A 27987-nucleotide genomic window follows, 5' to 3' on the forward strand; every position below is an offset into this window, starting at 1 on the left:
AATTAACGACAGACATTTTGGGGTGAGAGCCTGCCCGCAGTTAAACCCCAGGCCCCGCCCCGTTCACTTCACGAGCCCACAGCAACGCGCGCCGGGGCGGGCCGGCGCCATGGCAACGGGCGCCGAACCATGTGGGCTCTACACTTCCGCTTCCGGTTACCTTCTCACCCCAAGATGGCGGCGCCCGTGGGACCGGTGAAGTTTTGGAAGCCGGGTGAGGGCGGCGCGTCTGTGTGGTAGGGGAGGCTTGCGCCTTCCTTCTTTCCCTTTTTTTATCCTTTCTTCCGTGAGCTAAAGCGCTTCTGGCCCCGGTGGTGGCGGGGAACCGCACGGGCTGCGCTGCCGGAGGAGCGCTCTGCCCCTCAGCCGGCGGCGGTGCGGGAGGGGAGGCCTCTGTGAGCGCTGCTCGGTGCCGGGGGCGCTCTGCGGCCAGCGGACACCGTGTGCCCTTGTAGCTGGGGAGTGGCGGGGGCTACGCTGAGAGAGAACTGGGGGAAGAGAGCAGCCCTGCAGCGCTCCTGAGGTTGCGTCGGGAGCTTGGGGGGCTCCCGGCATCACGCAGACGTGGGCTTAAAGCAGCGCGATCGGCAAGGGCCGTGAATGAGATCGGAGAGTGGAACACGAGGGCGGCTGGAGCAGGTCAGGCATGACGAGAGGGGGCTGAGGGGTGTTTCTGTGGGCTGTTAGATGGGGGCAGACTTCAGCAGCATCTGTTGCGTTAGGGCAAAGGCAAGCTTTCAAACTACAGGAGGGGAGATTTAGGTTGCATATAAGGAAGAAGTTATTTATGCTAAGGGTGATGAAGCACTGATGTGGGATGTGTAGAGAAGTGGTGGATGCCCCATCCCTGGAGACATTCAAGGTCAGGCTGGATGGGGCTGTGAGCACTTGATGGAGCTGTGGTGTCCTTGCTCATTGCAGGAGAATTGGCATAAATGACCTTTTAGGTCCCTTTCATCTCAAATAATTCTATGTTCTGAGTGGCAGTGGGCTCCTGGATCTTCCTGTTTCTTACCTTACCCATTCTGGAAGTGGATAGTTATCAGAGTCAGTGCTAATTGCTGTTAAAACTGATTCGGTATGCTGTGAAACTTACTTAGCAGTTTTGACTTGGGGTGAGTTGATTTAAACAGCAGAAACAATGGGAAAAACCCCAAATGAGCAAGTCCTACAAAACAGGAGAAACCCCTTTGCTCTCAGATTTTTCCAGTTGAATTTGCAGCTGAAGACAATACGTTCCTTTGTTGAGATGAGTTTTTGCTTTTGGTTTGTCTGCATTATTTGGAATTTTTAGTTGTCCCTAGTTTTTTTTTATTTTAACACAGCAGCAGAAACAAATCAAATTTCAGATACTGAGGTAAATGTAGAGCTGCAGTGGTGTATCTCATCAGTAGGCAAGGCTGCAGTTTTGTGGTTCATGTTAGTCCAAAGGAGTCCTGTTACATGGCTGGCTGGCTTGAAACTCGTGGCCTTATTTCTGAGATTGATATTGAAGCTATATCGGAACTGCTGCATGGAAGAATAACAGTCCTAAGACTTGCTGTTTATTTTTCCCATGTGCTTTTTTTCTCCTTTATCTTCCTTTAAAAATTCATATTAGTATGTATTCATGTTAGGTTTTTAATAGCAGGAGAAAGACGTTTGATTTGACACAATTTTTGCTTGTTTACAGGTATGGAATATTTTTGATTAATTTTCTAGAAAAATCGGTCTCTTGATATATGCTAGGATGCATGCAATTCCTCCTTGCGAGGAGCATCTTGACTTTGGTTGTGTTGTAAAAGTTAACTGCTGTCATGTAGGCACAGAAGGTCCTGGCGTCAGCGTCTCGGAGGAGAGGCAGAGCCCTGCAGAGAGCAGTGGTGTAACAGTCATCTATAATCCTTATGCTTCTCTGTCTATTGAACAACAAAGACAAAAGCTGCCCGTTTTTAAGGTACAAGAGTTCTTTCTGGGGATATTAAATCAGTTAGATGGTGCCTGGCTTTTGTGGTTTTGTCTGTATTTGAGAAAGCAGTATGGAAACCCTTTACAACATAGCACAGTTATGTGATCTCATTCTCTTTATTTGCTGAAACTGATCGTTCTCATTGACAGCTGTTGCCAACAGTTTTATGGGCTTTGTAGGTTTAATTTAGTTACTGTATTTTGTATGCATAATCTTTGTAGATTTGAAAGATTCTCTTAACTTTTGACAGTACATTCTCTGTAAAATGACTTTGCTTAGGTAAACACTAATGTTAGCTTTCTTTTTTTGTTCAAATCTGGTTTTGGTGCCTAAATGTTATGTCTTTCAGCTAAGAAATCACATACTTTATCTAGTGGAGAGCTATCAGACTCTGGTGATTGTTGGAGAAACAGGATGTGGGAAGTCAACGCAAATTCCACAGGTAAGTGTGTGTTCAGCTTGGTAAAATCTGGTATTCCCTCAGAGGATTTTGCATGAAATATTAAACCAGCATCCCAGAGCTATGCTGTAAGAATGGAATTTGCCAGTGTTGTGTGTGTGTGCATGACCAAAAGGAGAGAAAAGTAAAGCTTCATGTTTGATAGCAGGAACTGGCGTATCTGAGACAGAAAGCCTTCTTTCACTCCTGGAAAGGAACACACCCTACATTTATGCTGATACAAAGAATTACTCTGCTAAAGTGAAGGCTTTTATAACTTTATCAGAATTAAGTTTAAAATTTTGTTGAAAACACAATTTTGAGAAGGAAAGGAAGTGTGGGTTTCCTGCAAGTTTTTTATAAACGATTCTTGATTTTAACTTAAATGACTGCAAGCTAATGATGAAAGCCACCTGTTTCAGTGTGAGCACTTGACTTGTGCTGCTTGTCTTCAAAGTGGTTATAAAATGAAGGAAAGAAAATAAAAAATGAAGCAATTCACATTAATACTTGAGACTCAAACAACTGCTTTTAGCATACCTTCTGACAGTTGATGTTCTTAGAAGTAGTTATCATACTATATTTTTCTTAATTAAAAACAATTACAGAAACCTAAATTGTCTTTAATGGTGAGACAAATAATGCACAAAAAGTAACTGGTCTTCTGGAGATCATGCATAAGCTTGTGTCTGAACCAAGCAGTGTGGAGAGCTAGCACCTCTTAATCACAACGCCTTCTTTCCCTAAATATTTGTTTGCAGTACCTAGCAGAAGCTGGCTGGACAGCTGAAGGAAGAGTGGTTGGGGTGACACAGCCTCGTCGAGTTGCTGCTGTTTCAGTGAGTTTCTCCATGTCCAGATTTTCCCACTTAATTATCATTATAACTCTCCATTTATTAGTGGTTTTTGCTGAATAACAGGAATGGCAACTCAACTCCTGAATGAATGCTTACCTTCCCTCCAGAATTTCTGATACTGCATGCTGAACGTGGCCAGTGGAGTAGGTTGTATACTTCTTTTCCTTCTAGCAATTCATGCCTAATTTTCTTGAACTTTTTTTTTTTTTTTTTACAGTTTCCCCTGGTAAGAGGGTGGGGGAAAAGAAGAAACCAATTTTATCATCTTTGCATTTAATTGATATGCCTAGGAGCACATATTGTAAGTTAGGTGTACTAGGAGAGGGAGGAGGGATGCTGAGGACAACAACTTGCACTCTGTGTTAATAATATGCACAGAAAGCAGCCAGTGCTGCTTGTTTTCATAATTGCCACCAAGCACTGAAGAGGTGGGCTGAAGCTTTTCTGCTGCCAGTTCCTCTTCTTACAGTAAATTGAGGTGCCTTTTTGTAATCCTCATTTTGCCTGTTTCGGTTTGTTTTTTAAATTAATGATGTTTAACTGTACCTGCAGTGTGTCAGTGCACGCTTCTGGTAAAAGTGTTGTAGATTGAGCAGTTGTCCACTTTAAAGGTTCACCTCACCCAGTGTTCTTTTACTACATCCACTGTCATTAAAGAAACAGCCTGTAGCAGTGATCTGCAGCATGTGCTTTGGGCAGTTTGCCTGCAGTGTCCTTCCTTCTTCCCTTCAAAGAACATTCAGTTGACATTGAGCAGTTCTACAGGAGATGCTGCGTATGCTGCAATGATTTCTCTCTCACAACAGATGTGTTTCTCTTTTCCCTTGATGTCTTAACATACTGCTTTTAAGTCTAAAATAGGATTACTCAGCTAGGTCTTAGTGTGTGGTCACAGGAGGATTTTTCTTTGAGAATGAAACTGCCTGCATCACATAACTATTGCTGGGAGGTGAGAGATGATGATTTATTGCTTTGTCTTGAGCTGAAATAGACTTTTTAATTTTAATTAATGTCCTACCTACTTTCTCAGGTATAATGTGGAGGTTGTCCCAAGTGAAGAGCAGTAGTTGGCCAAGGTTGCTTAGTTAAGAAATACCTGAAGTTCTGCTTGCATTACCCAGGCTGACAGTTACTCTGAACGTTTGCCTGAAAGTGATAAATGTCCGTATGGTTTAGGCTGTCATTTGAATGACTGGAAAAGCTTACTGCTGTTATTCTAATAGAACTAATGTGTGTGTTCTGGGGTTTTATTCTGACTGTAGCTTTTTAATTGTGTTGTAGTTTGCTGAAACCATAGCCTGCCAGTACCTAATATTCTGTAGAGTAGTAAATCAGGATTTCAGCCATTGGCTTAAAACTGATCCAGGGCATTTGTCTTCCAAAAATTGTTCTGCTTTGAATTATTTGCCAGTTTTCTGTTTTCTACATTGAAATTTCTGTGTTATGAGAAGGAGACTAGCATCATTAGATAACAAGAAAAAAAGTCAAAGTCTGAGTAAATTCAGGGGCATACCAGCTTAACAAATAACTTCTTCTGCATGCTACGTGTGTGTACTCCTCCTTATTGCATGCCAGCTGTGTTCTGAAACTGTACTTTCTCAGTTACTGACGTGTGGTCTTTCCCCAGCTTTGTGACTGGTTGAAGGACAACCTTTGTAGGTCTGACAGAACTTTTCACAGAAAATTACTTCAAAACCTGTCTGAAGAAGTGTGAAGCAGATTAAGTTATGCTGAAGCATCTTCAAGGTTTATTTACCACTTGCACGTTCAGCACGCACTACGACATGAAACAGAATTTTGTATTTAAGATCAAGTCATACTTCAGAAGCAGTAGCTTTGTTTCTGTTTTGATGCTGACTTTCTACGGACAAAACAATGGTGCAATGAGGAATTTTGCTATTAGCTGCTTTTTGTTGACATGAATCTCTGTTGTCAGGTTGCAGGCCGAGTTGCTGATGAAAGGGGTGCAGTGTTGGGTCATGAAGTTGGATATTGCATTCGTTTTGATGACTGCACGGATCCACAGGCTACAAGAATTAAGGTGAAATAGTGTGTGGTCATTCTGGGAAGGTTAGCTGAAACTCCTACAGCACTTTTGCAAAATCAGTGGGAAAGTTGTGATGCCCGGTATGGAGAGTAGATAGCTTTTTGGTTTTCCAGATGGATACCCTAGGAGTGTATTGAGGTGGTTGTGGCTATCTAGAACTAGGATGTTTCACTGTGCTATTCTGACAGCCACTGTTGTAAAATTAAAGCAGATTTTCAAGTTAGTTGCTGCCAGCTGTTGGTACAGCGCTGATGTGACCCCATCTGACTCAAAGTCATTGTGAAAGCCTGCAGTGAATCAAAGCTGAAGTATCCTCACCACCCCAAAAACAGATTTTGATTGAAGTGCAGAGAAAACAGAAGATGGGCAGGCTGAGAGTAATTTGATGTGGATTTAATAGCAAGCTTTGCAGCTCTTCTTTAGCCCTATGAATGATATTAATGTTGTTTGTATTGTGGACAGACAAGGGTTTGCTTTAGTTATGTTGGGATTGGAATGATGATGAATGAAACAATTTACTTTTTTTTTTTTTTTTTGAGACTAATAACACTTTAGAACTGAAAGAAATAGAGATGTTTTGGAGTCCGATTCGTTGTTTGAGGTTGGAAACTTTGGGATTTTTATCTTGAAAATCAGTTCTTGCTGATTAAATTTATAGTCCCAGGTCATACTCTGAGGGCTAATTAAAGCTGGTGGGTTTCTACTGGCTAGAAATAAAAAAAATTACTAAGTTAAAACATTGAATTAGTTGTAATGTTAAGTCTTGTGTTCTGGTGAGATGTGAGAGAGATCTTAAGTAGTACCTTGAGAGAATCTAAGCTATACTGATACAGAGAATGTTACTTGTAGAGAAATTCAGTCATGTTAAGACAAGTGTGAAGAAGCTTCTATTACCACATCCCAGTGCTGCCAGTCTGTGTGATTTTCAGTGAAGAACAACTAATTCTCAAAAACCAATATGAAAAGTACCAGTTTCTCTGCTTATCTCCAGGATAGCACTCAGAATTGTACTTAGCTTCCATAGCTGGAAATAGAACAACTTCAAAGATCATTAGAAAATGAAAAACGAGTAAAAATTTAGGCAAAAGCATAGAAAATGATTCAAGTAAATAAATGACACATGTAATTAGGATTACCTCCTAGGCTTTGCTGTTTGGTTTTTTTGTTTGTTTGACTTTTTACCATTTTTCTTTGCGTTCACTTTTAGTTCCTAACCGATGGTATGCTGGTAAGGGAGATGATGGCTGATCCTCTGTTAACAAGATACAGGTAAGGAAACGTGGGCTGAACGTTTGCTCAAGTGCATCTTGGTAAACAACTGGGGTTTTTTTTAGGCTGAGGTATGATTAGTAGAAGTTAAAGTTAAAAAATGTGAAAATTATTCCGAATTCTGACCTTCGTATGTTTGAAACTTGTTAGAAAATTGATAGCTGCAGTGCCAAACCCAGCAGGATTTGGTGCTGTGATTTTTTAGTATAACATAAATGGGCCTTGTGGAGTCTGAACTGTTTCATCTGCTAGTTTTAAACTTTTTTTAATTAATTTAAACAATCAACAATGAGCAGGCTTTATTCTGATATATAGAAAACATTTGCAGTATGCAAATAATAAACCTTGGTTATTCCATCCCTTTCCAAAACAACCTGAATAAAGAAAGCTCTGCTTGTACTGCATGCTTGTTGGTTGTTATCTACCTTTTCTCTCTTGTTTGCTTCTATGGTTTTGGTTTTTTGTTGTTGTTTTTTTGTTTTTTGTTTTATCTCAGTGGTTTTCTAAATGAATGTAAGCAATAATTCAGTAACAAATTTAAACACTGATATTTAACATAGGAAGATACCGATTCTAGCATCATTCAATCCATTTATATATCTTATCTTTCTGCTTTATTTGCAGTGTTCTCATGCTGGATGAAGCCCATGAAAGGACTCTTTATACAGATATTGCCATTGGATTACTAAAAAAGGTTATTTTTTTGATGTGGTCTGCAAGATTTTCTGCTGTCGTCATCTTTACTAAACTTCTGCTCCTGATGTTTTGTTAGTAAACTCATTTGAGAGAGGGAGATTTCTAGTTCTTCATTTATCCCACAGCTCACTGTATGTATCAGCTGTTTACTTTACACATCTGACACTTGGGACCCTCTGTTTCCCTCCCCGAGGCTGAATTTTATCTTTGTATTACATAAGGAAAAAGACAGTCTTTGTTCAACTGAAGATGAGTATGAGAAGTGACCTTGCAGGGAGTTGCTGACTTCAAAGCCATCAGTGATCTGACTTCCACCAGAAATTGAGAGTAAACTATGATTTCCTTTCGAATACCCTCAATTCTTTCTTAGCCTTAAATATAAAAAGCTCCACATGCATTTCTCAGGTTGATATGGTCACAGGGCAATACAGGTGCTGCAGTTCATCAGCTGTCTTGATCACAAACTATTTTTATAGAGAAGTCACTGGTAATCTGGCTGTTCTGAAACTTGGGTCTAGCCTTATAGCTCTGAAGACAGTCTTTACTCTAGATGTTCTTTGTCTTTTTGATCCTAGATTCAAAAGAAGCGTGGAGATCTTCGACTGATTGTGGCTTCAGCCACCTTGGATGCAGAGGTATATCTCCCAAATTTGGTTTAAAATGAAGTGACCCTAAGTGGCAGCTCCACTTGTGTTCATGTGGAGCTTGTCCTCTGTGCTGCTCTTGTTTGAGTGCTGAAGAAGAGAGGAACACCTCTCCTACAAAGACTGGCTGAGGGAGCTGGGCTTGTTCAGACTGGAGAAGTCCCTGGGGAAACGTCATTCCAGCCTTCTAGTAGTTAAAGGGTGCTTATAATGAGGAGGGAGGCTAACTTTTCACATGGGCAGATAATGATGGAACAAGGGGACCAGTTTTAAATGAAAAGAGGGGAGGTTTAGGGAAGATGTGAGGAGGAAATCCTTTACTAAGAGGGTGGTGAGACTGGCGCAGGAGGCGCAGAGCTGTGGGTGCCCCATCCCTGGAGGTGCTCATTGCCTGAATCTGAGGCAGCAAAATCCAACTTTTAAGTTTTTTAAAGTAGAACTTTATCAAAAGACTCAAATTTATGGAAGCTATATTCAAGTAATAATAATTTGACTTCTTGATGTCGTTAGTTTTCCCCCTCAATTCTTTGAAGTTTCAAACTGAAAGTATTTGTCTTTATTTTAATGGAGAAATTCAAGGATTTCTTCAACCAAAACGATACCAGTGACCCCAGCAAAGATACCAGTGTGATCCTTACTGTGGAGGGGAGGACGTTTCCAGTTGACATCTTTTACATACAGAGGTGTGTTTCTGTTTGATCTTTTCGGCGGTGATTAAGAATGTCTAACTTGTGGTGCCATAACGTACCAGATCAGTTATAATAAGGTGTAACGTTCAGTTTGGCAAACATAGCCATTCTTTCAAAATGCTTTCATAGTTTTGGTACCAAGAAACTAAGGGCATAAGTATAGATACAAAATTGAATGAATTTTCCACTTCTGTGAGCAGCAGGAATGCATTTAAGTACAAAGGTGATGAAACATCGTAAGCTATAGACAAATTAAAGGAACTTTTTTTCACCCGAGTTTATTTTGAAATGGATGCATAGAGCCTGTCAAAAACCTCCTCAGCTTTAGTTTTTAGTGGTCTCCATTCTGCAAGTGATTTGTTCTTTTGCAGTTGGTCTGGATGATCTTTGAAAGTTCCTTCCAATTTCTACTCTGCTTTTCTGTGAGGGAGCTGAGGATTTTAAAGGCAGTTTCATAAATGGAAAACATTAGAACAGAGTTCTCAGAAGAACTTTCAAATGTGTGCATGTGAACTCACATTTGTACAAATGAAAATCATGTTCTACTTGTGTCACTTCCCATTGGGAGATGCTACCCTTGCATGTGCTGGGAAATGTTTCTAATGATTGGTACATGAATCATATGGAAAAAATAAAATAGCATGTGTAAAACCTCAAAATTACATTTTTCTTCTTAGAGCAGACACATGGTCATGAGTTATATTTGAAGTATGCGCTTTAGAATATTTGCTTGAGAAAATGACGTTAAAAAAGCTCTTGAAGTGGAGGGATGTTGCTTATAGCAGCAGAACATGTGCAGAATGACTTTTTAAACTCAAAGCAGTGTCAAGGAAAAAAATGAGTTGCTGTTTTTTAAATTTTTATTATCTTTTAAAAAGCAAATAGATACAAAATCATAGAATCATAGAATTGCTCAGGTTGGAAAAGACCTTAAAGATCATCGAGTCCAACCACAACCTAACCATACTACCCTAAGTAACAATACTCTGTGTTCTCTCTCCACAGTCCTGTTCCTGATTATATAAAATCAACTGTGGAAACTGCAATGAAAATTCACCAGATGGAGAATGATGGTGATATACTGGCATTTTTGACTGGCCAGGTATAGACAACAGTACTTTTTTGCTCGACAGTGTTGTACTGTTGACTTTGTGAAGCCTTTTCAGATTCCTGCTTTCCTTTCTTCACTGTCATTAAGATGATGAACCTTTCTGTCAATGAGAGCAGAATTAGACTGGTCCCAAGGACTTCCAGAAAATGTACTGATGCAATGGTCTGAATTTATCAGAGCTGAATTTATCACAGCTGATAAGGATGGCTTTTCTCATTTAATACTGTGTGGCTTGGCCTTGTTAATACATGAACAGTGTGCTTTTTAGTGATAGTCACACCTACAAAGTTCTCAGTTTGACAGTGAGTCATATTAATAATTAGTGCAAATGGAATTTTACATATAATAGTCTTAAAATCTGAAGTCTTTGACAGGAGAAACAAATTGCTATATGATTAGATTAAAAAAAAAAACAAGTGTATTTTTCTGCTATGTATCAGTTAGCTTACTTTTGGAGCCTGGAAGAGTAAATTAGAGATAGCTTACAATTCCACAGAGCAGAACAGACTACCTTGAATGGCCTCACTAGCATCCTGCATGTTTCTATAAGAAATTCTTCATGCTTATAATTGATTTGACTTTGAAAGAGAGAATTGAAGAGAATATATCTAAACCTTATTCTTTTTTTGTTGTTGTGTTTTGAGAGCCACAGCTGATCTCTGAGATGAAACACAAAGTTGAGCAATAGGTGTTAATGCTGTTACTATGTCATTCTAGACCGAGGCCTACAGCACAGTCAGAACAGATCAGCCCCTCATTTTGATCTCACACATTGAGAGATGCAGAGGAAAATGGGTCTTTTTCTTTATTACTGAACTTTGTTCAGCACATCTTTCATGATTTTTCTCATATATTTGTGGTGGGACACTGTCTTGAACAACAACCGTTGTAATTAATATAAATAGCAACATTAATATAAGTAGTAATTAATATAAGAATATTGCAAAATTGAGGGACCTGGTCAGATGGTTCTAGATTTTGAAAAATTAAAATTGTGTTTGGATTATTTTGGTGCAGGTCTCATAGAGGTGATATCTGTAGGATATTTGTAAGTGAAAGCTCTCTCACGCTCTTTCATCTTGCTGTGCTTCTAGGAGGAAGTGGAGACTGTAGTTTCTATGCTTATAGAACAGGCTCGGGCCCTTTCTCGCACTGGAATGAAAAAGCACCTCCGTGTTCTCCCCATGTATGCTGGGCTGCCTTCTCCTGATCAGATGAAAGTATTTGAGAGAGTTTCTCGCAGTGTCAGGAAGGTAAAGTTTTAATTTAATGTAATCTCTGCCATCCAGAAGGCTGCCTGTGCTTTGCAGCTTAATGCAAAGAATGTTCACATTGTGAGACTGTTGTGAGCTCCTACAGAGCAAAACTTTTTGCATCTCCTAATAGTGCCTGTCATCTTTCACACTGTGAGCCCAGAGCATTTTCTCTGCCTTCCCTTTTGATCATCTATCAGTGCAAGATATGTTAGTTCCAATTCTCCTTTCTACCTCAGCTTCTCAATCTTTGGGAGTCTTTTTACATACCTCACGTATTTATCTTTGTCCATTTGCAGCTTTTGCTTATGTCCAGATGTAGCTTGTTACACTCTGAAGTCTGCTTTCACCTGTTATCATTCCTTTTTGTGGACAAGGTACCTAGACTAAGCTGTTCAGTACCAAGAAAGAAAAATTAAGGACAGAGTGGGTAAATTTGCATGTGAGAAAGAAGTTAAACCTTGCTTGACTTGAGTTTAAAAAAAAAAAAAAGCTTTGTTTTGACTTCTGGAAGCCTTGTTTAGATGTTTAACATCAAAGAACTGTCATCTAATTGGTCATGATTAGTGCTTTCTACTTGAGCAGAGCTTGTGTTGGGGCTGAGATAAACTGACAATTACATGGAGTGAGTTGTTATACTTCTTGTGCCTGCTGGAGTCTAATGGGTAAAGTTGTTCATCTCATGCTGGAGATTGTTGACAGATAAATACTTCTTTTCTCTTCAGGAGGATTAACTGCTGAGATTTACTTCTTTATTTTCATGTGAAATAAGGATTAAATTTCCCTCTGTCACTTGGCAGCAATTCTTTTTTAATATTCTAGGACTCATATATAAGTATACAAGAGCAGGAATACTAAACGTGGACAATTAATCAGCTCTGTCCTCCCCCGTCTCCTGCCCTGCTCCTGTGTTACAAGTTCAGTATAACTGAGAAGCATAAATTCAATATTTTAGTTCACTAATTAAGAACATTTGGTTTACAGTTAGATAACGTTTTTCTTTGCAAACACACCAAGTTCTTCTGCGTTTATGAAGAGGAGATAAACCTGAATAAGAAATAGATTGTGAAACTGTAAAAAATAGTTACATCAAGTTGAGGACTATTTCTGCTGCTTTTACTGTATCCTTTTGTACTCCAGAGTGCATTTACTGGAACTGTCGTATCTGGGATCTTTTAAGTATCTTGTATGTGAGCCCTGGTGCACTGATGCTAGTGCCAGCACAGTTGAGATTGCAGGGTTCACAGTGTCATGGCTGTGTCCATATCTGCAGGTGATAGTAGCCACCAATGTTGCTGAGACTTCTATCACCATCCATGGCATTGCGTATGTAATCGATTGTGGTTTTGTGAAGCTTCGAGCCTATAATCCCAAAACAGCCATTGAATGCCTTGTGGTGGTACCAGTGTCCAAGGCTTCAGCTAACCAGAGAGCAGGACGTGCAGGCCGGAACCGCTCTGGGAAGTGTTACAGGCTCTATACAGGTCAGTAATGGCGTGTGTTGGGAAGGTGAGCTTGCTGACATGACTTACGTTTTGTTTTACAGTGGCTTTAGCATTGGTGTAAGGAGAACAAAACTGCATCTTCTTTCAGCAAGAGATAGTTACTCCTCTGGCTTATTTAGAAGTGCTTTGTTCATACCTGCTAAGCACCAGAAATGGGATCCTTTTATGAAACAGAACTATGAGCTTAGCAGGGAAGTTTCACTAATTGCCAACTTGCAGTGTTGATACAACTTTGAGAGTGGCAGCTCTGCACAGAATTCTGCCTTTCAGTGAGTTTGATTTTTAAAGATTCGCATCACTGAACAGCAGCCACCTGTGCCACACTCTTCTGTGACTGAAGTATCTGCTAACCGTGCGTCTGACAAAGGATTGCAGACGTCTGTAAGATGACAGAGGAAAACGTCCTGATGTGGTCTTCATAGCAATAGGTGCCAATCTCAAATGCTGCCTTGAAATATTGAAGCTGGCAGTGTACAAAAATAACTGTTACAAATGAATCTGTCAGCCACTCGGCAGTGCTCAGAATGCTGCAATCCAACTGCCTCTTTTCTCAGCTGTTGAATAGGAAAGGCCTTACAGCTGAGCACTGCAGTTGCATATGTGTGCCTCAGGTTCCATCTGATGTTATCAAGCTTTGTGACTTAGAGATATCAAGCAAATCACTTTGAAAAGTGTATGTGCTTGCCAGCAGTTGCTACGTTAAAGACAGACATGCTTTGTTCCCTAAATCTGTGTGTTTATACTAAAGATTCAAGAGTGAATGCAATTGCTCTTGCTTTAAATTTAACAGACCTTTCCATGGACTATAAGAGCCTGCAGACTAAGGGAAATGCTTACTAGATCATGGAGGTTAACAATTTGTCATTGGGTTTGGGTGACAGAGTGAAAACTCATCTGTGTGAGATGTGCTTGTGTTTCACAGGGACAGGTCTTTGGCTGCTTTGGGAGCAATTGCTGATACACTGTGAATTTAAAAAAAATCTTTTTTTCCTAGTTGTCTTTCAGAAGTGTGGTCTTGCACCCTTTGAAAATGAAGTAAAATAAAGCACCTTCCCCCAAAATGATCTGCAGCATTTTTCAAATTGGTGTTTTAGAGAATTTTCTGATTTAAAAATATCAAACTATTGGAAGAAAAAGTATTTCCAGATTTCTGTGAAGAATTTATATTTCAAGTTAAAATGTGGGTCAAGTACATGTGTGATAAACATAGAATTTTCACATTAAAGTGACTGAAAATACAATCATTAAAATAATGTCATTTTGAGAAAGAGTTCTTTTAACACCTATGAAGTGTTCATAGTCAATAGTTTCAAATTGAAAAGGGTAGTTTTATCGTGGTGACTTGCACACAGGAAGAGCTGAAACCCGATCCCAAATATCTTTGCTTTCCTGTAACAGAGGAAGACTTTGAGAAGTTGCCCAAGTCCACTGTTCCTGAGATGCAGCGCAGCAACCTTGCACCTGTCATCTTGCAGCTGAAGGCTCTGGGAATTGACAACGTGCTCAGGTTCCCCTTCCTTTCGGTGAGTCCTATGCAATGAAGCATGTCATCTTCCTTTAATGCCAACAGTGATCACTGGGTGACTTGTTGGTAACCCACTGAACCAGTAACTATTGCTTTGCTAATTTGGGAATTACACCTCACTGACCACTATCAGGTGGCAGAGTATCCTCCTGGGAATCAGCTAGTGCAAGTAATATGTGACAACAGAAACAACAGCTGTTGTATTCTAGAGTTTGCTGTTACAAGTGTGGAGCAGTTGAGAGCAGTTTGGAAAGAAAAAGTCCTTAGGATTCTGTGAAACTATAGCTAATTTGATTTTGATTTGCACTGAATTTGGGGGGGAAGAATCTACAGAACTAAACCTGTGTTTGTCCACCTTGTTAAAAAGAGCAATAGCAGTTATTAGGTTTCTCTAAAGTTTCTAGCTACCCTTATGTAAAGAGAAGATAGAAGAGAAAGTTGAGAAGTAATTGATGTCATAATTGCCTTTGAATAAAGAGAGCTTGGCCTAATTCTGTGTACTGATAGGATCTTGAGAGAGTCATAGTGATGATCCTGAACCTGTTGAGATGGCTCTGACTTGCAGCACTGGTGGTCAATGAAAGGTTGACAGGAAGATTCTGAGAACTCTTTTCATTTTGTATGTGCGGAAAGATCATTAGAATGATTTTGTGAAGAAGATCTAGGAACTTCTGTGAAAACTTTTAGGTTTTATGATGAGAACTTTAAACAATCCGTGTTTTTGTTTTCCACAGCCACCTCCTGCACAGTCTATGGTACAAGCTTTAGAATTACTGTATGCTTTAGGAGGTGAGAATATTATACTTCGTTTTACCTACAGTTTTCTTAAGGGAGTTGTTCAATTGAAGCTTTTTGTTGTTTTTTTTTTAACGTACTTCAGCCTCCTCAGAATTTCCTTTCTTTTGTTCAGTGGTTACTTCACACAGGTAAGCAAAGGAAAAGCAAAGGAAATGACTTTCTGGGAGGATCTAGAAAACTGCATAGCGTATAAACTAGAGTGTATCTGTTTTGATTATGCAAAAGCAGATTTTACTGCCATCCTTCTGTGCATTAACTTGTGCTTTCGTGAGAGGAATCAAGTATTTGCCATTGCTAGGAACAGGATTCTGAGCTGATGACAGTGTTGACTTGATTTGTTCAGGCAGATCTTGTGTTTCTCCAGTTCTTTAAGAACAAAGTTACAAAGTTATAAAAGGAGGTAGGTCACTAATTAGACCAGTACGTAAGACACTAAATTCACATGCATTTGGATAGGTTGTTGGATATTCAGTCTTTCATTTTGTGTTACTATACCAGTGATGGAAAGTTCAAGTATAAACAAGAATAAAACAAGTTGGGAGTAAAGGTGTGACATCTCTTGTGGTCAGACTAATTTTAATAATTCAGAATTTATCATATTCAATATAACTGTTGCTTTATTTCTTCCTTGATTGGACTTCAAGAAGCACAGAAAGCATTTTCAGTTTTTCTGTTAACGTGTTCCTTTCATTATCTGATCTTGACTCTGCTGTGCATTGTAAGTACAGTCTGATACTTGAGTCTGAGAGCAGAAAGTCACCAAAGACTGGAATCAAGATCTAGCAAAGTCTGCTTCCCAATAGCTCAGAAAACAGAGATCACCTATTAGTTTTTGTAGCCTTTCATTGGTAAGATGTTGAAGGCTTTTTGAAGGCTATGATTCTGTGATAATGTAACCAAGAGGAAAAAGGTAGTATAGAAGAGTTTGTGTAAGTTTTGGAAGCTTCCAGTGGTCTGTGGCCATATTTTACATCACTTACAAATGCTGTGTTATAATTTGTGGCAGCTGGTGTGATTCTTACTCTCGTGGAGCTGTGTAGCTCGTTGCCTGGGATTTTGTTCTGTGCTGGTTCAATTGCATCTTGAAAAGCAGGGTTCCACCTGAGGCACTGGGTTAATGGCAGCCATTTCAGCCTGGAACAAGTACCTTTGTGCTGGCTCTGAAGCGTGTTGCAAGGATGGATTTGCAGCCAAAGCCACCTTAGGGAAATTGAGAGGAAAGGTCAGTAGACTCACTGATCAGCTGTCTGCTGTTTTGGCATAAGCATTATGCTCACGGTAGTTTCACGGGAGAGCATGGAGCTGTTACTCTGTTGGCTGTCCAGCTTTTGTAGCAAGACAGAGAAGCTCTGATGTTGGTGTTTGAGGTAGGAAGGAATGCATGCGTGCCTGTGATACAGGTTAGCTCTGAGATTTTTGCTGAAGTTTCAGGTTTTTGCTAGTTTTGTGAAGATTTCTTTTTTTTCCAGAGATAAAGCTGCCCAGGAGTTGGCAAGTGCAGTAAAGGTTGTATTTCTCTTATGCAAGTATGAACCTCTATTTCAACACTTGCATTGTAATATCATGTAAATGTGCAGTTTAGGGTCAGGACCCTGCGGAGCAACTTGTGCAGACTGAGATAGTTCTGTTGAATAAACACATCAGTGTTCTCAGACTGATTATTTTTGCAGTGACGCAAACAGATTTCATCAGGAGGACCTTTTCTCAGCCTTCTCCTTTGATGCCCATTTGAAAGTCAGAGTTGTCAGCTGGAGTTTATTATTTTTAAGCATAATTTAGAGGAGCACAGATAAGCTGGCAAGAAGTGACTTTGTTTATAGCTTCATTTCAGAGCCAGTGTTTTGTTGAAGATTTGTTTTTGTGTTGCTGTCCGGGTTTAAAATCGGATGTCCTCCTCCCTTAACCCATCACTGACTAGTGATTGCACTTGAAGCTTTTTAGTGACAAGGTGTTGAAGCATGCTCACTAGTAATCTTTTAATATCTTTATCTAAGCTTTCATAGCTATATACAGCAGTTGCTTCTAAGGTAATTTCAGTAAAGCTGTTCCAAACTTGTGTCCATTGTAGCTCTTCCCTGTAAATGCAGGCTTACATCTACAAAGACATCTGCACACAAGCTGTATATATCCATATACAATTGCACTGACACAGAATTCAGCAGAAGCCAATAGCCTATGGCTTAATATACCTGTAGAAAGTTAAAAAAGATGATGATTTCTCCTCCTCCTCACTTCAGAACCCAGTTTTGTTTCTTGAAATTCTTTAAGTTAGGTGCTCCATGTTCTAAGATAGCACTTAAGCCTTGGTCAAATGGTAACTAATCATACCTTAATTTTTTCAGTTTCTCTGACTGCATGTTTAAATATATTATTTCATCACTATACACAGCATGCATTTTGTAACTGTCTCCAAGGATAACTTTTTTACATTAGGTGCAGTATCTTGTGTTAGAATAGGGGTGTGGTATGTGACATAAAAAGTGAAACATAAAAAGTTCATTAAAGGTCTTATCAAGTAATAAAGGAAAGTAAACATTTGAGAGATAGCTGTGGCGTTAGGTGTGCTGACGTAAGTTGTTGGTGCTGTCCTCCTTTGACTTCATTTGTGGTTTGGGTTTTCTCTGTGTGGCTTTTTGCCACCACCCAGTCTGACAAATAGCATGTTTATGTATGGTGTGGGCCACCGTTGGTTCCTCACTGTGCTCTGGTTGGTTATGGTTATTTATACAGTCTGCAGTGCTCCAGTGTCTGCTGCACTGCTCCAATCGGTTTGTCCTTGTGTGGTTTCTCTCATGCTCTGCAAACCAAGCTGCTGTGCCTTCATCCTGTACCACTCCAGCTCCAGTAAAAAGGCTACAGCTGGAATATGGCTGGCAGCTCAGTTGCTGATGCACCAGGCAGGCAATCTTTATCATTTGTGCTTCTCTAGATGCTATTAAATTACCTCTCTATGACCCAAACAGATGTAACTCAGAAAACTGACAGTGTTCCTAGGTGTATTTGCTGTATTTTTAGCTCACAATTCTAAAGAAGTCTTTCTGTGCTACTTTTACCTGCATCACCAATACGTTTATCAATGTGCTGCAGGTTTGGATATGCACTGCCGTTTAACTGAGCCCCTGGGAATGAGAATAGCAGAGTTTCCTCTGAATCCGATGTTTGCAAAGATGCTTCTGGAATCAGGTAGGTGGGGAAAAAACAAAATTTTCTTCATAGTCTTGTGATGAGTAGTGGATATTGCTCTAGCAATAGTAGCATGCTGTTAGATATAGGCTAAACTTGCAGCAAGTTTTGTCTTGGTATAGTGTTGAGTAGGAAAAGCCATTAAACTCATGGGCCTCTCTAATAGTGACCAACATTTAACACATTAATAATTAAGATTAATACACTGTCTTAATTTTCCATGAAAACATTCACTCATATTTGCAAAAAAATCTGAGTTAGATATTTTGTGTTGTTATACTATAAATATATATAGTATATATAGTAATATAAAATATATAATATATTTTATATTATATATATATATATAATTCTATTCTGTGTGGTGGTAAGTTGAATGGAAGACGATTTCCTTTTCTGAATTTTTCCACCTGCTTTTCAGGAAATTTTGGCTGCTCCCAGGAGATTTTAACAATTGCTGCAATGATGCAGATTCAGAACATCTTTTTGATCCCGCCGAATCAAAAATCTCAAGCTGTAAGTTCAGTCACACTTTTTTTTTTTTTGGTACATTCTATATTTTTAGTTTTCCATCAAGTATTTTATTGGTGTGTGCAACAGATTGCAAATTCATTTGAGAATGAAGCAAAGCTTTGAACTGTACCTAGTGGTTCTAGGTAAAAGGGGAAACTGAGTAATGGTGGAGTCCATGTGTCCCTTGCTAGTATGAGCTGACTCCTTCTGAGGAGCAGAAATGTGAAGGGTTATAAACCAATATTGGCCAGCATGAGAGGATGTTAAAGAAGGGGGAGGGAAATAGAAAAACAAGCCGAGCAACTAAGCAAACTTCCACAAGTTCTCCTTCTTTTTCAGAGAACAGAAAAGAAAGTATTAGGTGATACTGAGCTTTTGATAGATATCAGGAGCCTAATTTTAATGGGTGTCTCTTAGATTTTGTGGGATTTATTTTCAGGTCATTTTTCTAATTCAAGTTTAAGAACACCACCTCAATATATGTGTGTGGTAGAATGTAGATGTCATGTTGAAGAACTGTTCTTTATGGTAAGAATTCCGATAGTCACCAGGAAATACACCAGTTTAATACTGAGGTCATTAAACATGACTGCTTTTAAAATGCATTTATCTTCCTCCAGGCCAGGCAACACAGAAAGTTTGCTGTGGAGGAAGGAGATCATCTCACTATGCTTAATGTTTATGAAGCCTTTGTCAAAGTAAGTCAATACAAGTGTAAGTCAATACGAGTGGATTTGTGGGAATGTGAAGAACCTGGGTGTCCCCTGTTCTGGTTCTGGAATTTCTGGATATAGAACCCTCAAAGCCAAGGACTTGCCAAGTCTATTGTGAGATAGTTCTGCATTAAAAGATTCTCTGGCCTTACTTTGCCACAGATCTTCTGTAGTTCATTTGATCATGGAACAAAATTCTGTAGTTCAGATATGGCCCAGGATTCTTATCTGTATGTAACTGTATTTTCAGAGAGATGGGGATTTTTGGAAGGGTCTAATAAAAAAAACAAGTATTCAAATTTTGATTGAAATTTGTGTTTCTACAACTTTTTATAGAAATATTTGAGTTGTACTGATGATAAACTGCATCCAACTCTAGCAATCTTTCCGTAAAACACTGCCTCGTTATTTTGCTGGTATGGAGCACTTCTATAACAACGTGTTTGTTAAAGTCTTGAGTTGAACCTATATAACCACTCTAGGATTTAAAAAGAAAACTTTCCTCTTCCTATTCCCAAAGCAATCAGGCACTAAATGAAACTTTGCCCATCAGATTTTGATTCTGCACATCTCTTAAAGCAGCTGAATGCAGATTCTTGAATGAAGTATTGGCTTCTAGAGAAGGAGACCAATGAAAACAGTATAAGGAAAATGTTGTTTACATTTTGAGATTAAAAACAGACCCATTTTTGATATGATGCATTTGTCTGCCATTTAGAGGTTGTTTGAAACGTGCTCTGTAATTACTGTTGCTACCTACACTTGATAGCTGCTGTGTAAGAAGATTTTCAGCAAAAAGGACAATAAGTAGCATTGTGGAAGACAAAAGAAAACTTAATAAGATTGTGACCCAGAAGAGATTGATCGTTGTTTTACTGGTGGCTTTTCGTGGTAATTTCTTTCTCCTTACTCTGCAGCACAGCAAAAGCTCTCAGTGGTGTCAGGAACACTTTCTGAACTACAAAGGACTTGTTAGAGCTTCTGTTGTAAGGGAGCAGCTCAAAAAGCTTCTTGTACGCTTTAAAGTGCCAAAGAAGTCCAGTGAAGGTGAAAGTTTCCTTCTTTCTTCCTTCATTTTCTTTTAATTCTTTTGCACGTTTTGAGGGTAGACTCTAAATTGCCAGTGTGCTTCTTGCCTTTCTTGTATTTTTTCATGGCCTAAAAATAACATTAATTAAGTCCATATATTTTTTTTCCTAAAAATGACTGTGAATGAGCAAATTAGTGTATTTTTTACAATTAACACATAGTCCAGCCTTCGTTAGTTACGTTTCCAATAAGAGATCATCACCTTTGATCTTGGATTTAAAGGACAAATTTACAAAGAAGTTATAAGAACGTCACCTCATTTCTTCTTCCAAAGAAACATTTCTTCTTCTTCTGTCCTTTACAAAAGGCCAGTTTTCTGCTGTATTCATAATGGTATATAGACATTGAGATCTGATTGCTAGCTGCTGTGTGGACATGAATGCCATGACTGGTTTTCAGCACTCATTTCTAGCAGCTCTGAACAATCAGACCTTAATGCTTAGCTGTCACACAGGTTTGCTCTAAGGACTTTGTATCTATCTTGGAGGCTTCAGTAACTTCTGTTTTTTACAAGAGATTGCAGGACTCGTCTTTATTTGCTCTCAGAGCTTGACGCAGCGTGAGAAGTTGTCTGAGATGATCAAATGATGCTGAAGGGATTTTTACCTTTCCATTGACTAATTTTACAGAAAAATTCTTTTCTTCAGGTGATCCAGATCCTGTTCTAAGATGCATAGTTTCTGGATTCTTTGCTAACGCAGCTAAATTCCACTCTACTGGAGCTTACAGGTAATATAAGTAGTTTCATTACAACTCCTGCTTAGTTGAAAAGCTTGTTTGATTGGGTAAATCTAAGCACAGCCAACAGATGAGTGTGCTTCTGGATGCTTGCACTAAGGAACACGTGGTGATTGATTTACTACATCTTTGGAGGTTTGTATGTTTAAACTGCAGTGATGTTTTTCTTTGTCAAATACAGATAAGTTATTGATAATGGGGAATCTGTTACTAACAGTAATTAATTTATGTTAATGCAAGCAAGCACCATGCATTTGTTCTATTGCTTCCAGTGAACTGAATAAAACTCTGAAACACTGCTTCTTCATTTCATGTAGATCATTACATTATCAGTTGTTTCTTTGACCAGGATTTAAGCCTGGTTTCAACTGAAAGCTTCTTCATTAAATAGAAGTCTTTAAAATTTGCTCCAATTCTTTCACTGTTGCCTTTTATTAACATTCCTATTGGGGATGAAAGGAATCAAATTCTAAATAATAAATCTTTTTAAGGACTATCCGTGATGACCATGAACTTCATATCCACCCTACTTCAGTACTGTATGCAGAGAAACCTCCACGCTGGTAAGTTAAAGCAACTTGTGCTTGCTTTGTGATCTTTGTAAGGCATTCCTGGCATCCAGACATTTTTATGATTGTCTTTCTTTATCATTGGAGGAATAAACATAGAAAGTCATGGTTCCCACAGGAAGAATTCAGATGGTATTTCCTTTGCAACACTTGGTAGGCAGTATCCAAGTAAATCAAAGAAAGATGGTGATGTCTAACTATCAGAAAGCCTGGAGAGGTTGTAGAGCAAATTGACCCTTTTTAATAGGTGTCTTGTACTATAGCTTGGTCTGTGAGCAGTCTCTGTACCTAGATAGAGCTGGGATTGGCTTTATTAGACCTAATAAAGAAATGTACTGTCCAGCAGCTGCCACTTCCTAGGAGAGGGCATGTGCATGCAGTTCATGGTCAAAATCTCTGAAAACCACCTGTTTGGTGTTGATGGCAGCACTATTGCTTGGAGCTGTCTTTCAAGGCCATATAGGATCGCCACTGCCAGCCTGAACACTGTTCTCATGGAATCCTGTACGATTCCTGTGGGTTACCTTACCTGGCAACCCTAATTCCAACTGCTTGGGAGCATCTCCTGTATGGAGGGCTTCAGTTCTCCATCTGTTTCAGATGTGTATAAAATCTGTTCTTTTTCTTCTTGCTTTTTCTTAGATTTGTTTTTAGTTGTATTGCTCCGTTTTGCAGAAAAGAAATGTTTGTACTCCTTTGCTTTGAGAGCAAAATCCCAATTCATGAGAAACCACAAACCTTGTGGCAGCTTTACTGTGTATAGGAGGCTGATAATGACTTATGGCTTTGGTGACTAACTGTTCAGAGCGTGGGTTTGCACTCCCTTGGTAGACTTTCCCTGCACTAGGGTGTCTTCAGAGTTAGGTTGTCCTTTCTGTTCTTGTGGGCATGGATGTTTAAGTCCATATAGCTGGCTGTTTCTGAATCTCTTCCAGAGGATGTCCTGGCAGCAGCTAAAGCTGATTTCTTGCTCTAATCATTATCTCTTCTGTCTGCATGAGAGATGTTCGTGCTGTAACTTCAGCCCAGCTTGTTGTGGACCCAGGCTTTTGGTGTCTTTGACATCCTTTCTCATGACAGCACAGAATAACTAACATTCTCTTCCAAAGTATTTGCTGTAGGGGATTTGCTGAATCCCCTTAGTCCCATTATCTCTTCTTATACCTTGTGGTCTGTCCTAATAGTATGTGAAGTTGTTTTTAATGGTGGTTAATTAATTAAGAGTACTCTGAACAACCCAGAAAAAAGAGGCAAGAGCTTACTGCATAATCTACAGACTTTCTTATCATGCTGTGAATATTCTGTGTCAGCTTGTACATGTACCTTAATATGGTGTTAATCACCTCTCTCCCTTGTCTCCTTACAGCACAAACATGTTTTTCTTTTCCTTCTCCTAGGGTAGTGTACAACGAAGTCATACAGACCGCCAAGTACTACATGAGAGATGTGACTGCCATTGAATCTGCATGGCTCGTGGAGCTGGCACCTCATTTTTACCAGCAAGGAACGGTACGGAATCGGCATAAAGCCCAAACGGTACCACTGCTGTGTTAACAGCTTTGTATCTGAGTTTTGCAGTGATTTTTTTGTTATTGTTTTCATCTATTTAATAGTAGGAAAAAAAGTAGGCTTTTTTTTTTTTTTTTCATTTTAGGCATTTTACTGTAAAGAAAGAAAATAGTAAATTGATGCATGGCAGCTTTTTGCCCTATTATCCAACCAACAGATGTGTCTGAGAAATTACAGAACAACATAGCCCTCCAAAAGATGAAATCTTCAGCTGTTCTGCACTTAAATATGGATATTTGGTGTTTCTTCTGTGAGCATCACTGTGACTGACAGTGTCACAGTTTGCACAATCGTTCACAAGAGTCTTTGTATCATTTGCAAATGTTTGTGCAAATCCCAAGCCCTTTGTTTTTGATTATCTACTCCAAAAAGTCACCTCTGATCTGTTAAAAGCATGAAACGTAAGGGACAGCTGCTGTTTGTACAACCTTTATTGCAAGTTCTGTTGTGCAGTATACATACTTAGAGGAAGAAGAAAGAAAAGTGTACAAAAACCTGAAGGGAGGACAGAAAGAGGACTGAGTGAGGCTCTTTTCGGTTGTCCCCAGTGCCAGCATGAAAGGCAGCAGGTACAAACTGTATCACAGGAAGTTCCATCTGAATGTCAGGAAGCACTGGTTTGCTGTGCAGGCGATGGAGCACTGGCAGAGGTGCCCACTATGAAGTCTCCTTGGAGATCTTCAGAAGCTACCTGGTTGTGGGCACACTTCTCTGGGTGTCACTACTTGAGCAGAGATTGGGCCAGATGGCCTCTAGAGCTCCCTTCCAACTTTAACCACCCTGTGATTCTGTTCTTCACTTCATCTTTTAACAGTTGCCATCTTTTTTTTTTTTTCTACTGTTCTTTATCAACTCTGTCCCATGCAAACTCATCAGTTTAGTCTTATTCCTTCTGATAATTGAGAGATCTGGATTGGCAATAAATACTACCTAAATATTAGTCATGCTGAAGCTGCAGATACTGCATTGTAAGTAAATACAGACAAGATTACCAAACTGATCTTGCATGTGAGTTTCCCATGAGATATTAATAATTATTGAGCTTTATGTTATGAATTAGTGGACTATTTCCAAAATGCTGAGGGGAAACAGGCACTTGAATAGCAGACTGATGCAAAACAAGAGATCTATTAGCATATGAGCAGCCATATTGCAAAAAATACTGTTTCTGATCTGTATTTTGATCTGTCTCACTATTGGACTTCTGTAAGAATTTCATGCTTGCTTGCTTTCACTTCCTGGGGTTTTTGGAAAAAAGAAAAACACTGTACTGCATGGAGCATCTTAAAATGTATGCATGTGGCTACAGTATATAAGAACACTGGTGTTCATGTAATTGACCTGGGAGAGGTTTTTTGTTTAATAGATGCTGAGCTTTGATCATTCATCTCAGTTGTGTACTCGTTTGCCAGCTATAAATACCTTTACAAAGTACTTGAATATTTTCTGCCTTTTACTCTAATGCCTTTGACAAAGGTAGTAATGACTGCAGGATACATCCTTGAGCCTTTAGCTGCAGATATATTCTGCAGGTGTGGTGATGAAGGATGAGGCAGCGTTCCTGTTGTATCAAATCTGCTACTGGAACAGTTCGCCTTTTGACTCACATATTTACATGTTGTAACATCCCATAGGTAACACAGCATCTTATTATCATAGAACCTCTCCGTGGGCTACAGCGTGGTGTGAGGTTTTCCTTTAAATAGGTGGTGCTGGGACATGTGATTTGGTGACTCATTCAGGCAGAACTGGAATTGCTTTTTGGAAGAGGAGAGTTGTCTTCAGTTTTTGCAAGGCAGTGCTGCGACTGTTGTGGATATTCTACAAGATCACCTCAGAAGCTGATTCTCATGCTTGCAGCCTTTTTGATTCAATACAGTTGTACTTAGCTTGCAACAGGGCAGAAGCATTACTTTCATCCTAGAGTAGATGAAAGTTATTGGAGGTAGAGCTAGTTTTGAGGGAAAGCACCTCTTTTGGTTTAGCCAGTTATCCTCATCAGTCAGGAGGCTTAGGTGTATCGATAAAAGTGTTGAAAATCAGAAATGAAACTGGAGTTATACTTGTAACTTTTGAATAAACAGTTCACTGCTAAAGTACTGTAATTCAGACCCTTTTTCTTCTGAAGGACGCATCCTTTTGCTGATGTATCCCTGAAATAGGATCGTTTGAATTCCTGTATCAGGTTTTAAAACAAAACAAAACAAAACCAATTGAACCTGAACAGGATTCTCTGTCAAGACTTTTTCCTACAATTTGATTATGTTTTTAGACAATTCTGTCTCTTTTCAACTTCTGCAGTGGTTTAAGAAGATGATTTTCATGTTTTCATTCCATGTTGCTGTGTGCCTTTTTCTTTCAGAGCATGTAGGTTCCAAGGTCCAATGAAACTATAGCTGCAGCCTTAATGCATCTGTTAAAATCTTGTTCTTTATGCACGTGTTCCTGGTGTCTGTGTTGGGAACATATGTACCCCTCAGTGCATTTTTACCTGTTGACAAGCTGCATCAAGTGCTGAGTTGTTGCTGTGCTTGGAGTTAATACAAAGTACCTGAAGATATTTTACACCAAGCCAAGGTGTTACTTTTGGATGCATGGAGGCTGTTTGATTTCATGGCTTTATCTCAGCTGTATCAAGGATAAGCAGGGGCTTGGGAAGGGTGGTCTGACATGTTTGCATTTGTTTTAATTTGGATTAATGAGTGGAAGCATTCCAGTTGAACTTTTTTGTAATTGTGGTGCACATGCTGAGTGTTTTTTCTCTCTCCTTGCAGCATCTCTCCTTGAAGGCCAAAAGGGCTAAAGTAGACGACCACTGATTTGATGTGACTTAAGCCTTGTGATGGCAGACGCTGAATCTACCAGTGATTTGGAGCTGGCTACAGTCCACCCAGCAGCCAGTTCATTGCCAACGTGATCTTACATCAACTTAAATGTTAAATGCCTGCCAGGACCTGTAGGGATTTGTGCATGACCAGTACACTATAAACCTATGTAGAGCTTGCATTGCAGACATTTTATTCTTTGCCTAATTGACCACTGTTGTTAATCTAGGCATGTTGCTCCTTTTAAATAGATAGACAAAAAAAAAAAAAGAGGACATGCAGGACCACAAAAAAAGGAAAAGATAAAAAAAAAAATCCTTCAAGAGGGAAATGGATTTCCTGGAGTGATGTCTGCCTTATGAGAGTGGGGAATAGGGTACCCTGCCTCCTGTTACCTAGAGCACTGTGACTACTGCCAGCCAAACTGAGGCTGACTCCTGACAGCAGGTAGCTCAGGGCAATGAACCACCCTTGAAATGCAAGGGACTGCCATGGAAACATTGCTTTCATGTTGGACCATAGCAAAGTGGTGCAGCTTGTGCTCCCAAGCAGTAAAAGTCTCTTGCCTGATGCTGAGCTGCCTCTTGCTCCCTGTCTTTCAATAAGTATAACGTCTCAATTCCATACAGTAATATTTGAGAGCCCTTGTCTGGGGAAGGGGAGGGAGAGTAGCTCAACCTTTTTGAGAGGATTAGCTTTTTTCCTCAATCAGGGGAAATCACACATGTTCACAGTTACTCAAATTCACTGCTGAGACTTTACTCTTTTTCTCTCCCTTGATAAGAAAAGCTGTTAACCTCTCATTGCTTGGAAACCAGAGAGCACTGGTTTTGGCCTCTTGTTCAGCAGAGATGAAAATATTCTTCTTAGGAAAGTATAAAACCACAGTCCTCTGTATTTTTTCTAATGAAGAATTTGTCCCTTGCTGCTTGGGACCACATGTGTTTCTGTAAGAGAAGAATGCTCTGAACATTTGCTTCTTTAATCGGGATTCCATGGCTACTTTTCAGTAAAGAGCTGTATTTTAGTGTGTTTCAACAAGACAGCATGTATACATATATTTATTTTTTTCTATCAATATTTATTTTAGAAACATGTCTAAAAACTTTATTTTTGTAAAGCAGTTGATTTGATGAATGCTTTTGACATGTTAGCCATGATCTTTTTTAATTAAGAAAAAAGAGACTGAAGTATGTAAATAGACACAAATTACATAAAGTGAAATGCCTCCTTTATTACAGGACTGCCTTGGAAACTCTCCTGGATTTTTCTTTATGTTCTCCTGTCCAACCACTGCAGAAAGCATGTTCCATCATGTGCAGTGTGCAGTGCCTCCATGATGGCCAGCACAGAAAGATGTACTGGTCCCCGTGGATGGCACCAGCAGCATTACAAACAACATCACCTTCTTTGTCATTTTCACTGTGAGCCTCACCTTTGTATTACTCTCTTTTAGAATGGAAGCTCTTTGGGGCAGGGACTGTCTCCCAACCAGAGCTGAGAGCACTGTTGGCGCTTACTAAAAAGATTCAATTTACAGTTTTTTGTTATTTTTCTTTTCTCTTAAAGGCTCAGAGAAAGAACTGAATACGAAGACTTTTAAAACGTCTGTGTCCCTCCGTCCTCTGGAAATATTTTTAAGAAAAATAAAGGCATTGAATCAAGGAAGCTTGAGAGTGCCTCACTTCAGCAAGACTAGAGGTGATTCCCTAGCACGGCAGTACTGGTGATGGGCACGTGGTGGGTGGCTGCTGTCACTGGCTGCTTTGGGGAATTTTGACTGATCTGGCTGATTCTCTTCTCCAGGTGTGTTTCTGCCTGCCTGTAAAGCTGCACATCTGGTTGTTTTTTTTTCTTGCAATGGTTGTTACTCTTGCCAAGCTGAACAGCCAGGGATGTAAAAGCTCCATGCCGTGCTGAGAGCAGCTGTACTGGTGTAAGAATGGGCACAGCAGGTCTTTGTAAACAAAAGCAGGAATGGAGGCTTGTATTCACTGTGGGCATTGC

General features: G+C 39.6%; 2 protein-coding genes across 4 annotated transcripts in view; both read left to right on the plus strand.

Moving 5' to 3' along the window:
• LOC125701432 (probable ATP-dependent RNA helicase DHX35) overlaps positions 1-3484 on the plus strand; it is a 40762-nt gene extending 37278 nt beyond the window's left edge. Inside the window, exon 5 of the transcript XR_007380242.1 lies at positions 3392-3484. The gene's annotated coding sequence lies outside the window, so the exon portion shown is untranslated. The remainder of the gene's footprint in view (positions 1-3391) is intronic.
• LOC125701421 (probable ATP-dependent RNA helicase DHX35) lies at positions 135-27681 on the plus strand. 3 transcript variants are annotated; one of them, XM_048963466.1, is made up of 23 exons: positions 135-214; positions 1803-1936; positions 2298-2390; positions 3149-3226; positions 5181-5285; positions 6499-6560; positions 7185-7254; positions 7832-7891; positions 8471-8583; positions 9595-9691; positions 10795-10953; positions 12227-12437; positions 13857-13981; positions 14718-14772; positions 17869-17964; positions 18386-18480; positions 19098-19175; positions 20108-20237; positions 20927-21008; positions 21509-21580; positions 22984-23122; positions 23624-23724; positions 25930-27681. In XM_048963466.1, exons 1-22 carry the CDS (start codon positions 175-177, stop codon positions 23675-23677), a joined length of 2148 nt encoding a protein of 715 aa, XP_048819423.1. In that variant the 5' UTR covers positions 135-174; the 3' UTR covers positions 23678-23724; positions 25930-27681. The 3 variants fall into 3 exon arrangements, with proteins under 3 accessions (XP_048819423.1, XP_048819424.1, XP_048819426.1); XM_048963467.1 differs by lacking the exon at positions 23624-23724 and having other exon boundaries at positions 25930-27674; XM_048963469.1 differs by lacking the exon at positions 23624-23724 and having other exon boundaries at positions 22984-23095; positions 25930-27668.
• The last annotated feature ends 306 nt before the right edge of the window (positions 27682-27987 follow it).

Source organism: Lagopus muta, chromosome 16 (genome assembly GCF_023343835.1).
Source record: "Lagopus muta isolate bLagMut1 chromosome 16, bLagMut1 primary, whole genome shotgun sequence".
Taxonomy (NCBI): Eukaryota; Metazoa; Chordata; class Aves; order Galliformes; family Phasianidae; genus Lagopus; species Lagopus muta.

Bases quoted from the DNA above. Each gene is read 5' to 3' on its own strand.
- LOC125701421 (XM_048963466.1), top strand. From the start codon at position 175: ATGGCGGCGCCCGTGGGACCGGTGAAGTTTTGGAAGCCGG. The intron at 5,286-6,498 runs GTGAAATAGTGT...GTTCACTTTTAG, and splicing joins CACAGGCTACAAGAATTAAG to TTCCTAACCGATGGTATGCT. The intron at 12,438-13,856 runs GTCAGTAATGGC...TTCCTGTAACAG, and splicing joins GTGTTACAGGCTCTATACAG to AGGAAGACTTTGAGAAGTTG.